This window comes from Coregonus lavaretus (assembly GCF_964263955.1).
Source record: "Coregonus lavaretus genome assembly, chromosome: 25".
Lineage (NCBI taxonomy): Eukaryota > Metazoa > Chordata > Actinopteri > Salmoniformes > Salmonidae > Coregonus > Coregonus lavaretus.
In genome coordinates this window covers 41,592,410-41,603,938 of record NC_140012.1, presented here as the reverse complement: position 1 = coordinate 41,603,938, position 11,529 = coordinate 41,592,410, and the positions used below count along the sequence as shown (strand labels likewise).

At 50.4% G+C, this 11,529-nt stretch overlaps 1 protein-coding gene across 1 annotated transcript; it reads left to right on the top strand.

Annotated features, from left to right (window-relative positions):
* Positions 1–3,723: 3,723 nt before the first annotated feature.
* On the top strand, positions 3,724–11,300 carry LOC311100445 (fatty acid desaturase 6-like; the record flags this gene model as incomplete). The annotated part of the gene is made up of 6 exons (XM_084141367.1): positions 3,724–4,066; positions 5,685–5,851; positions 5,935–6,115; positions 9,413–9,600; positions 10,555–10,734; positions 11,151–11,300. 6 exons carry the CDS (start codon positions 3,724–3,726, stop codon positions 11,298–11,300), a joined length of 1,209 nt encoding a protein of 402 aa, XP_083997493.1.
* Between the last annotated feature and the right edge of the window lie 229 nt (positions 11,301–11,529).

Sequence of the window (11,529 nt, the reverse complement as noted above, 5' to 3'; positions counted from 1 at the left end):
AGAACACAGCATCTAGGAGGAGGAGAGAGAGAGAACACAGCATCTAGGAGGAGGAGAGAGAGAGAGAACACAGCATCTAGGAGGAGGAGAGAGAGAGAGAACACAGCATCTAGGAGGAGGAGGAGGAGCGAGAGAGAGAACACAGCATCTAGGAGGAGGAGAGAGAGAGAACACAGCATCTAGGAGGAGGAGAGAGAGAGAACACAGCATCTAGGAGGAGGAGAGAGAGAGAGAACACAGCATCTAGGAGGAGGAGAGAGAGAGAACACAGCATCTAGGAGGAGGAGAGAGAGAGAACACAGCATCTAGGAGGAGGAGAGAGAGAGAGAACACAGCATCTAGGAGGAGGAGAGAGAGAGAACACAGCATCTAGGAGGAGGAGAGAGAGAGAACACAGCATCTAGAGGGAGGAGGAGAGAGAGAGAGAACACAGCATCTAGGAGGAGGGAGAGAGAGAGAACACAGCATCTAGGAGGAGGAGAGAGAGAGAACACAGCATCTAGGAGGAGGAGAGAGAGAGAACACAGCATCTAGGAGGAGGAGAGAGAGAGAACACAGCATCTAGGAGGAGGGAGAGAGAGAGAACACAGCATCTAGGAGGAGGAGAGAGAGAGAACACAGCATCTAGGAGGAGGAGAGAGAGAGAACACAGCATCTAGGAGGAGGAGAGAGAGAGAGAACACAGCATCTAGGAGGAGGAGAGAGAGAGAACACAGCATCTAGGAGGAGGAGAGAGAGAGAACACAGCATCTAGGAGGAGGAGAGAGAGAGAACACAGCATCTAGGAGGAGGAGAGAGAGAGAACACAGCATCTAGGAGGAGGAGAGAGAGAGAACACAGCATCTAGGAGGAGGAGAGAGAGAGAACACAGCATCTAGGAGGAGGAGAGAGAGAGAACACAGCATCTAGGAGGAGGAGAGAGAGAGAGAACACAGCATCTAGGAGGAGGAGAGAGAGAGAACACAGCATCTAGGAGGAGGAGAGAGAGAGAACACAGCATCTAGGAGGAGGAGAGAGAGAGAACACAGCATCTAGGAGGAGGAGAGAGAGAGAACACAGCATCTAGGAGGAGGAGAGAGAGAGAACACAGCATCTAGGAGGAGGAGAGAGAGAGAGAACACAGCATCTAGGAGGAGGAGAGAGAGAGAACACAGCATCTAGGAGGAGGAGAGAGAGAGAACACAGCATCTAGGAGGAGGAGAGAGAGAGAACACAGCATCTAGGAGGAGGAGAGAGAGAGAACACAGCATCTAGGAGGAGGAGAGAGAGAGAGAACACAGCATCTAGGAGGAGGAGAGAGAGAGAACACAGCATCTAGGAGGAGGAGAGAGAGAGAACACAGCATCTAGGAGGAGGAGAGAGAGAGAGAACACAGCATCTAGGAGGAGGAGAGAGAGAGAACACAGCATCTAGGAGGAGGAGAGAGAGAGAACACAGCATCTAGGAGGAGGAGAGAGAGAGAGAACACAGCATCTAGGAGGAGGAGAGAGAGAGAACACAGCATCTAGGAGGAGGAGAGAGAGAGAACACAGCATCTAGGAGGAGGAGAGAGAGAGAACACAGCATCTAGGAGGAGGAGAGAGAGAGAGAACACAGCATCTAGGAGGAGGAGAGAGAGAGAACACAGCATCTAGGAGGAGGAGAGAGAGAGAACACAGCATCTAGGAGGAGGAGAGAGAGAGAACACAGCATCTAGGAGGAGGAGAGAGAGAGAACACAGCATCTAGGAGGAGGAGAGAGAGAGAACACAGCATCTAGGAGGAGGAGAGAGAGAGAACACAGCATCTAGGAGGAGGAGAGAGAGAGAACACAGCATCTAGGAGGAGGAGAGAGAGAGAGAACACAGCATCTAGGAGGAGGAGAGAGAGAGAACACAGCATCTAGGAGGAGGAGGAGAGAGAGAACACAGCATCTAGGAGGAGAGAGAGAGAGAGAACACAGCATCTAGGAGGAGGAGAGAGAGAGAACACAGCATCTAGGAGGAGGAGGAGAGAGAACACAGCATCTAGGAGGAGGAGGAGAGAGAGAACACAGCATCTAGGAGGAGGAGAGAGAGAACACAGCATCTAGGAGGAGGAGAGAGAGAGAACACAGCATCTAGGAGGAGGAGAGAGAGAGAGAACACATCATCTAGGAGGAGGAGAGAGAGAGAACACAGCATCTAGGAGGAGGAGAGAGAGAGAACACAGTATCTAGGAGGAGGAGAGAGAGAACACAACATCTAGGAGGAGGAGAGAGAGAGAACACAGCATCTAGGAGGAGGAGAGAGAGAGAACACAGTATCTAGGAGGAGGAGAGAGAGAGAACACAGCATCTAGGAGGAGGAGGAGAGAGAACACAGCATCTAGGAGGAGGAGAGAGAGAGAACACAGCATCTAGGAGGAGGAGAGAGAGAGAACACAGCATCTAGGAGGAGGAGAGAGAGAGAACACAGCATCTAGGAGGAGGAGAGAGAGAGAACACAGCATCTAGGAGGAGGAGAGAGAGAGAACACAGCATCTAGGAGGAGGAGAGAGAGAGAACACAGCATCTAGGAGGAGGAGAGAGAGAGAACACAGCATCTAGGAGGAGGAGAGAGAGAGAACACAGCATCTAGGAGGAGGAGAGAGAGAGAACACAGCATCTAGGAGGAGGAGAGAGAGAGAACACAGCATCTAGGAGGAGGAGAGAGAGAGAACACAGCATCTAGGAGGAGGAGAGAGAGAGAGAACACAGCATCTAGGAGGAGGAGAGGGAGAGAACACAGCATCTAGGAGGAGGAGAGAGAGAGAACACAGCATCTAGGAGGAGGAGAGAGAGAGAACACAGCATCTAGGAGGAGGAGAGAGAGAGAGAACACAGCATCTAGGAGGAGGAGAGGGAGAGAACACAGCATCTAGGAGGAGGAGAGAGAGAGAACACAGCATCTAGGAGGAGGAGAGAGAGAGAACACAGCATCTAGGAGGAGGAGAGAGAGAGAACACAGCATCTAGGAGGAGGAGAGAGTGAGAGAACACAGCATCTAGGAGGAGGAGAGAGAGAGAGAACACAGCATCTAGGAGGAGGAGAGAGAGAGAACACAGCATCTAGGAGGAGGAGAGAGAGAGAACACAGTATCTAGGAGGAGGAGAGAGAGAGAACACAGCATCTAGGAGGAGGAGAGAGAGAGAGAACACAGCATCTAGGAGGAGGAGAGAGAGAGAGAACACAGCATCTAGGAGGAGGAGAGAGAGAGAACACAGCATCTAGGAGGAGGAGAGAGAGAGAACACAGCATCTAGGAGGAGGAGAGAGAGAGAGAACACAGCATCTAGGAGGAGGAGAGAGAGAGAACACAGCATCTAGGAGGAGGAGAGAGAGAGAACACAGCATCTAGGAGGAGGAGAGGGAGAGAGAGAGAGAGAGAACAGCGTGTTGGAGAAGAGGAGGGGAGGAGAAGGAGAGAGGAGAAGGGGAGTGCACACCACTGCTTGTAGGAGGAGAAAAGGAAGGTGAGAACTGTTGGAGTGGTTCTAAAGGGGTTGAACTTCTCAGAAGGGGCCTCCTGCCAAGTAAAACGTTGCACCCTGCCATGCTTACTTCAGTCCGGACCCTTTGTGTTCAGGGTACAATGTGCAGGCTGCTACTCTCCTCAGAGTCTGGCTGATGTCTATGAGTCCGTCCATACAGCCGCTGCACACACCGAGCACTGTCGCTTTTACTGTAGTTTGTTGTCGGTCAGGAGGGAGGCACAAAGGGAGCTGAAATGCAGAATGTACCGGAGGAGTGGAGGGAAGAACAGAGCGTTGGAGGAGGAGGAGAGAATTATGTTAAACCCTGGGAGGGGAGAGAGGCCTTATTCCTAACAAACACTGGTAACTCCAAACAGGACATGGACAAGCGGAAAGAGACCGGGGTTAATGAGAGGGGGAAGGAGAATGGAGAGATGATGAATGGAGGGGGGAAGGGGACGGAGGGGACGGGTAAAGAATCGCTGATGATGGAGCTGACCCGTCTGGTTCAGAAGACAGTGAAGGAGAGTAGCTGGTGGGAGAGGAGAGGCATCGACATCACTATCCTGGCCCTCGCCTTTCTCCTGCTACCACCAGGTAATCTATACACCTGTCTCACACACTCCATACACCCGTCTCACACACTTCATACACCCGTCTCACACACTTCATACACCTGTCTCACACACTTCATACACCTGTCTCACTCACTTCATACACCCGTCTCACTCACTTCATACACCCGTCTCACACACTTCATACACCTGTCTCACACACTTCATACACCTGTCTCACACACTTCATACACCTGTCTCACACGCTGCATACACCTGTCTCACACACTTCATACACCCGTCTCACACACTTCATACACCCGTCTCACACACTTCATACACCCGTCTCACACACTGCATACACCCGTCTCACTCACTTCATACACCTGTCTCACACGCTTCATACACCTGTCTCACACACTTCATACACCTGTCTCACACGCTGCATACACCTGTCTCACACACTTCATACACCTGTCTCACACACTTCATACACCTGTCTCACACACTTCATACACCTGTCTCACACACTTCATACACCTGTCTCACACACTTTATAGCCTTTGTTATTATACAGTATATTTATATAGTGTAGGTTTACCACATTTAGTTCCTCCTACCCCCAGGTAAGACATCTACCTGCACACTGCAATACATACACCTGTCTCACAGACTTTATAGTGGTCCTCTCTGCCTCAGTTGGTAGAGCATGGCGCTTGCAATGCCTGGATCGTGGGTTTGATTGCCGCTGGATCCACCCATACGTAAAAATGTATGCACACGTGACTGTAAGTCGCTTTGGATAAAAGTATCTGCTAAATGGCTTATTATATTATATCATTTTTTAAAGGTAAATATAAAGCAACGTTTTACCACGTTCAGTTCACCATACCCCCAGGTAAGACACCTGTCTTACAACGGCAAAACTGCTTGAAATGATGTATTTTCAAACAATTTTGCTCACTGGGTTTTAACCTGGTTTTAACCAGATTGAACGATGGGTTCATTAGTGAGAGTAACATTTAGTCTGTTCCAACCAGGCTAACACGTTATAGTCCTTATAAAGGTACAAATAGGTTTGTATTTACCACATCCTGTGTGACATGCAGATTTGTTGTAAATACACAGGAAGAAGGGAAGTGAGAAATCCACTGTACTAAAACATGGAGGATTATGGCTGTAACTTAATCCCAGATTTCAGTCACCTGGCCAAACAAGGTTCTCCACGGGGGAAGGGTCAGGACCAGAAACTCATAGCACGTGCTTGATAGCAGAATAGAATGTTCGGGGAAGCTGTTCTAGAATGTGTTTCAGATGGCAGGAGTAGAGTGGAGTGGAACTGTGTTGCAAAATTGTCTATTGAGATCTGTCAAACTATCTTATGCTTATTTATGTAGCCTGGTCCCAGATCTGTTTGGCATGACAATGACCATAGCAGTTGGCAAGACATCCAAAAAATGATCTGGGACCAGGCTAATGCTAATGGCTAGATGTTTACCCGTTCTACATTCCATAATGTGGAATATTTGCATCTAGAACAAACTGTGTAAACTTTCCACCCTTTGTTTGACCCCATTTTCTCCCCTCTCCTTCCCCATATCCCTCTCTCCTCATCTCTTTCTCTCCTCAACTACATCTCCCCTTCTCCATTTCTCCTCCAGCCTTTCTGCTGCTGGGCTCGTCCCAGGTCCTGGTGTTTGTCCTGGGCATGGTGCTTATGGGGGTGTCCCATGCTGTCATCACCATCAAGGGAACCCACCTGGCCAGCCACGGATCGCTGAGCGAGTCCCCTGCCTGGGCCGAGGTCTGGGCTGTGTTCTTCATAGAGGTAAGAGAGAGTGAGAGTGAGAGGGGTTGGGGGGGCATAACTGATGTAATTTCAGCTAGTAATTCAGCTGTCTGTCTGTCCAGGTGTGTGGGTCGTTCACAGCGAGGGCAGGTGTAACAGGCCACATTAAGATGCATCATGCCCACACCAACGTGATCGGCCTGGGTGACTCCAGCACATGGAAGATACCCTGTCTACCCCGGAGCGTCTACCTGTTCATTGCACCCCTGGCTGTACCCATCATCACTCCTCTGGTGGCACTAGGTGAGGCACAGACAGGGTCTGTGTGTGTGTGTGTGTGTGTGTGTGTGTGTGTGTGTGTGTGTGTGTGTGTGTGTGTGTGTGTGTGTGTGTGTGTGTGTGTGTGTGTGTGTGTGTGTGTGTGTGTGTGTGTGTGTGTGTGTGTGTGTGTGTGTGTGTGTGTGTGTGTGTGTGTGTGTGTGTGTGTGTGTGTTTCCAGGTGTAGCGTCTACCTGTGCACTATGTAAGATACATAATGCTTTGTCGCTGTTAGGTTGCTGTTGTGTTGAAACAGGAACATGTTGATACCTGTGTTAAGCTAATCCTGTTTGAAAGGCTGACAGAATAACATGTAATTGTTTAGGCCCCTTATTATTTACATTGATATCTTCACTCCAGGCTGTGATGGTGGAACTGTCTCTCTCTGGTCCCTGTCCCTGTCTCTCTCTGGTCCCTGTCTCTGTCTCTATCTGGTCCCTGTCCCTGTCTCTCTCTGGTCCCTGTCCCTGTCTCTCTCTGGTCCCTGTCTCTGTCTCTCTCTGGTCCCTGTCCCTGTCTCTCTCTGGTCCCTGTCCCTGTCTCTCTCTGGTCCCTGTCCCTGTCTCTCTCTGGTCCCTGTCTCTGTCCCTGTCTCTCTCTGGTCCCTGTCCCTGTCCCTGTCTCTCTCTGGTCCCTGTCCCTGTCCCTGTCTCTCTCTGGTCCCTGTCTCTGTCCCTGTCTCTCTCTGGTCCCTGTCTCTGTCTCTCTCTGGTCCCTGTCCCTGTCTCTCTCTGGTCCCTGTCTCTGTCTCTCTCTGGTCCCTGTCCCTGTCTCTCTCTGGTCCCTGTCTCTGTCTCTCTCTGGTCCCTGTCCCTGTCTCTCTCTGGTCCCTGTCCCTGTCTCTCTCTGGTCCCTGTCTCTGTCTCTCTCTGGTCCCTGTCCCTGTCTCTCTCTGGTCCCTGTCCCTGTCTCTCTCTGGTCCCTGTCTCTGTCCCTGTCTCTCTCTGGTCCCTGTCTCTGTCTCTCTCTGGTCCCTGTCCCTGTCTCTCTCTGGTCCCTGTCTCTGTCCCTGTCTCTCTCTGGTCCCTGTCCCTGTCTCTCTCTGGTCCCTGTCTCTGTCCCTGTCTCTCTCTGGTCCCTGTCCCTGTCTCTCTCTGGTCCCTGTCCCTGTCTCTCTCTGGTCCCTCTCCCTGTCCCTGTCCCTGTCTCTCTCTGGTCCCTGGTCCCTGTCCCTGTCTCTATCTGGTCCCTGTCCCTGTCTCTCTCTGGTCCCTGTCTCTGTCTCTGGTCCCTGTCCCTGTCTCTATCTGGTCCCTGTTCCTGTCTCTCTCTGGTCCCTGTCTCTGTCTCTGGTCCCTGTCCCTGTCTCTATCTGGTCCCTGTCCCTGTCTCTCTCTGGTCCCTGTCCCTGTCTCTCTCTGGTCCCTGTCTCTTTCCCTGTCTCTCTCTGGTCCCTGTCCCTGTCTCTCTCTGGTCCCTGGTCCTTGTCCCTGTCTCTATCTGGTCCCTGTCCCTGTCTCTCTCTGGTCCCTGTCCCTGTCTCTCTCTGGTCCCTGTCCCTGTCCCTGTCTCTCTCTGGTCCCTGGTCCCTGTCCCTGTCTCTATCTGGTCCCTGTCCCTGTCTCTCTCTGGTCCCTGTCTCTGTCTCTGGTCCCTGTCTCTCTCTGGTCCCTGTCCCTGTCTCTCTCTGGTCCCTGTCCCTGTCTCTCTCTGGTCCCTGTCCCTGTCTCTCTGGTCCCTGTCCCTGTCTCTGTCCCTGTCTCTCTCTGGTATCTGTCCCTGTCTCTCTCTGGTCCCTGTCCCTGTCTCTCTCTGGTCCCTGTCCCTGTCTCTCTCTGGTCCCTGTCTCTGTCCCTGTCTCTCTCTGGTCCCTGTCCCTGTCTCTCTCTGGTCCCTGTCTCTGTGTCTCTGCCCCTGTCCCTGCCTCTACCTGTCTCTGTCCCCTGACGCTGTCCCTGTCTCTGTGTCTCTGTCCCTGCCTCTTTACCTGTCTCTGTCTCTGTCTCTGTCCTTGTCTCTGTCTTTGTTCCTGTCCCTGTCTCTGTCCCCGTCCCTGTCTCTGTCTCTGTCCCTATCTCTGTCTCTGTCCCTGTCTCTGTCCTTATCTTTGTTCCTGTCCCTGTCTCTGTCCCCGTCCCTGTCTCTGTCCCTATCTCTGTCTCTGTCCCTGTCTCTGTCCTTATCTTTGTTCCTGTCCCTGTCTCTGTCCTTGTCCTCTCTGTACCTGTCTCTGTCCTTGTCTATGTCCCTGTCTTTGTTCCTGTCCCTGTCTCTGTGTCTCTGTACCTGTCTCTGTCCCTGTACCTGTCCCTGTCCCTGCCTCTTTACCTGTCTCTGTCTCTGTCCCTGTACCTGTCCCTGTCCCTGCCTCTTTACCTGTCTCTGTCTCTGTCCCTGTACCTGTCCCTGTCCCTGCCTCTTTACCTGTCTCTGTCCCTGCCTCTTTACCTGTCTCTGTACCTGTCTCTGTCTCTGTCTTTGTCCTTATCTCTGTCCCTGTCCCTGTCTCTGTTATGTGACTGTATCTAACTGTGTGTTGTAACTGATTGTGTGTATCCCTGACTATGACTGTATCTAACTGTGTTGTCCCCAGGCGCGTTCGAGTGGATCCCTTTTGTCAATTTACCATAATGCAACATACCTTTCAAAGTGTGTTACATTATGGGGAGAAAAACTCTCAGAGTTGCGCCTACATATCGACTGCATGAACTTTACAAAAATAATGTGATCAAAGGTCATGAAGTTTTGACTGCAAGTTTCTGCAGTTGCTTTTCTCCAACTTCATCCTGCAGCCATCGTCTGCATTGTGGGAGGTTCTATTGTCAACCAATCACTAGGCAGTTTTTTAAAATCCATACAAACTTGACCAAAGACATGACTGAAACAGGAACCGACTTTGCCGCGTCTCATGTATACAGTGGATATAAAAACAAATGCATGTGATATTTGAGGCTCTCTCTCACACCAATTGATTGTACAATGTACACGCATATAGTTTGTGAGTGTGTGATATGGGGGTTGGAGACATGTTTATTTTAGACATTATAAAGAAACACTCTTCTAAACAACACTGCCATGTTGCACTGAGCCTTGCAGTTGGAAAACCACAGTTGCAGTTGAGCTCCACAGTGGCGCAGCGGTCTAAGGCACTGCATCTCAGTGCTAGAGGCGTCACTACAGACCCCCTGGTTCGATTCCAGGCTGCCTAGTTAAATAAAGGTGAAATAAAATTACAAAAACAACTGTCGCAGATGCACCTCCCCCCCGACTACACTCCTTAACCTGTCTACGGTCGGTTGCTTTCGCCTTACCACTCAAAACACGTCCTGTCTGTGTGTGTAGGTCAGCTGAAGGACCACTCGGTGAGCCAGGCCCTGAGGACAGTCCTGATGGTGTTCCTGGGGTTTTACTCTCAGTACTGGCTACTGATCCATGTCTCTGGGTTCCAGGGTCCATACAGCAGCCTCCTCTGCATGCTGCTCTGCAGGGCCATGTTCTCCATACCCTACATACACGTTAATGTCTTCCAGGTGAGACACACACACACACACTTGACTAAATATAACATCAAAGTTAGTAATAAATGGGTAGTTGGTGATTTGGACATTATTTTGGGTTGAGTAGTATTTGGGTCAAAGTGTTAAATCAGTCTTTTCGTAGAGAAAGCTCACCCCCTCACGCTTCACAATGCAGCATTGTGTCCTCACAGCTTCTACCGGGAATTCTAACATTTCAGGCAGTTCAAGGGCTACAGAAGAATAAAAACTATTCATGCATGATTTTCCCAGACGGAGCCTTTCGTTTCCAGTCTATTGTTGTTAACGAGTACAAAAGGTTTTGAAGTGGGATTTAAAATGAAACAGCGGTTATTGATGTAGCTAAAACCCACGGGTAGAGGTGGGGAGGGAACTCTCGTGTCAAAAGGAGTGCACTATAATGGAAATACCGTGCAATTTGGGATGCTGCCCTTAAGTTCTTCAGGGTGGAGTAGTGAATGTGAAGGAGAAACCTTTTCCCCTATAGTATGTTGTTGTTCTGTTTGTGTTGTTGTTGTTGTTCTGTTTGTGTTGTTGTTTCCGTCCACGCCCGGTACTCCCAACTGTGGCTGTCCCTGCCTGGCCCTGTACTGTTGACACCATTGCAGAGGTATGGAACTCAATGGTGGGCCCATAGAGATGAATAATATAATGTCTATGGGTAGACCTCCAGCAGCCTGATCACGCTGGACTCTGCATCCCATCTTTCTACTATATTGTGAATGTGTCCAGGGCAGCAACAACATGGCAACAGTTTCTCTCTGGGTATCTTCCCCTTAACTGAATCAGCAGGGGTTCACACACACACACACACACACACACACACACACACACACACACACACACACACACACACACACACACACACACACACACACACACACACACACACACACACACACCCTGAGCACGTCTTTCCATTAAACCGTCCTCTCCTGTTCCATACAGCACATCGGCCTGTCTATGTTCTCCCCGACCCGACGGCCCAAGAGGATTTACCAGATGACCCACGGGGTTCTGAACCTGCCTCGGAACCCCCTGCTGGACTGGATCTTCGGACACTCCCTCATCAACTGTCACGTGGAACACCACCTGTTCCCCTTCCTCTCCGACCACATGTGTCTCAAGGTACAACGAGTGTGTCCCAAATGGCACCCTATTCCCATAGGGCTCTGGTCAAAAGTAGTGCACTATATAGGGAATAGGATACCATGGGACACAGACAGTGTGTCTGTCAAATAGGTGTGGGAAGGTCAGGGTTGGGGCCAATTCCATTTCACATTACTAATTGAAAAGCTATGAGGAATTGACTGAATTGAAATGGAATTGACCCCAACCTTGCTTACAGTGCAATAACAGGACATCTGTCAAATATAAGTTAATCAAAGAAGCTTCTTTCAAGAAAATTACATTCACTTTCACCTCTAAACTATGTGGAACTGCTGATTTGTGAAAATGGCTTGATAAAATAAATGTGATTGATTGACCGATCGATCGATCGATCGATACGAACCCTTTTCCTTTCCTCCCTCCTTTCCTCTCAGGTAAAGCCCATCGTGTCCCATTATCTAAAGGAGAAGGAGCTCCCATACCAGGAAGACAGATACCTCTCCCGTCTGCAGCTCTTCTTTCACAAGTACCAGGAGCTCATGGTGTTCGCCCCGCCCATCACCGAGCTGGTGGGGGTGCAATGATGGAGGGAGGAGGAGGGAGGAACTGATGGTGTTCCCCGCCTTCATCATAGAGCTGGTGGGGTGGGGGAGCAAAAATGGAGGGAGGGAGGGAGAGAGAGGGCGGAGGTGGAGGATGACATGTAGGTCAGGAAACAAGGACTATACCGACTAACTAACCCAGGGTTCTTCAATTCCGATCCTGGAGGGCCGAAACACTTCTGTTTTTTATTTCTACCTGGTAGTTAATTGC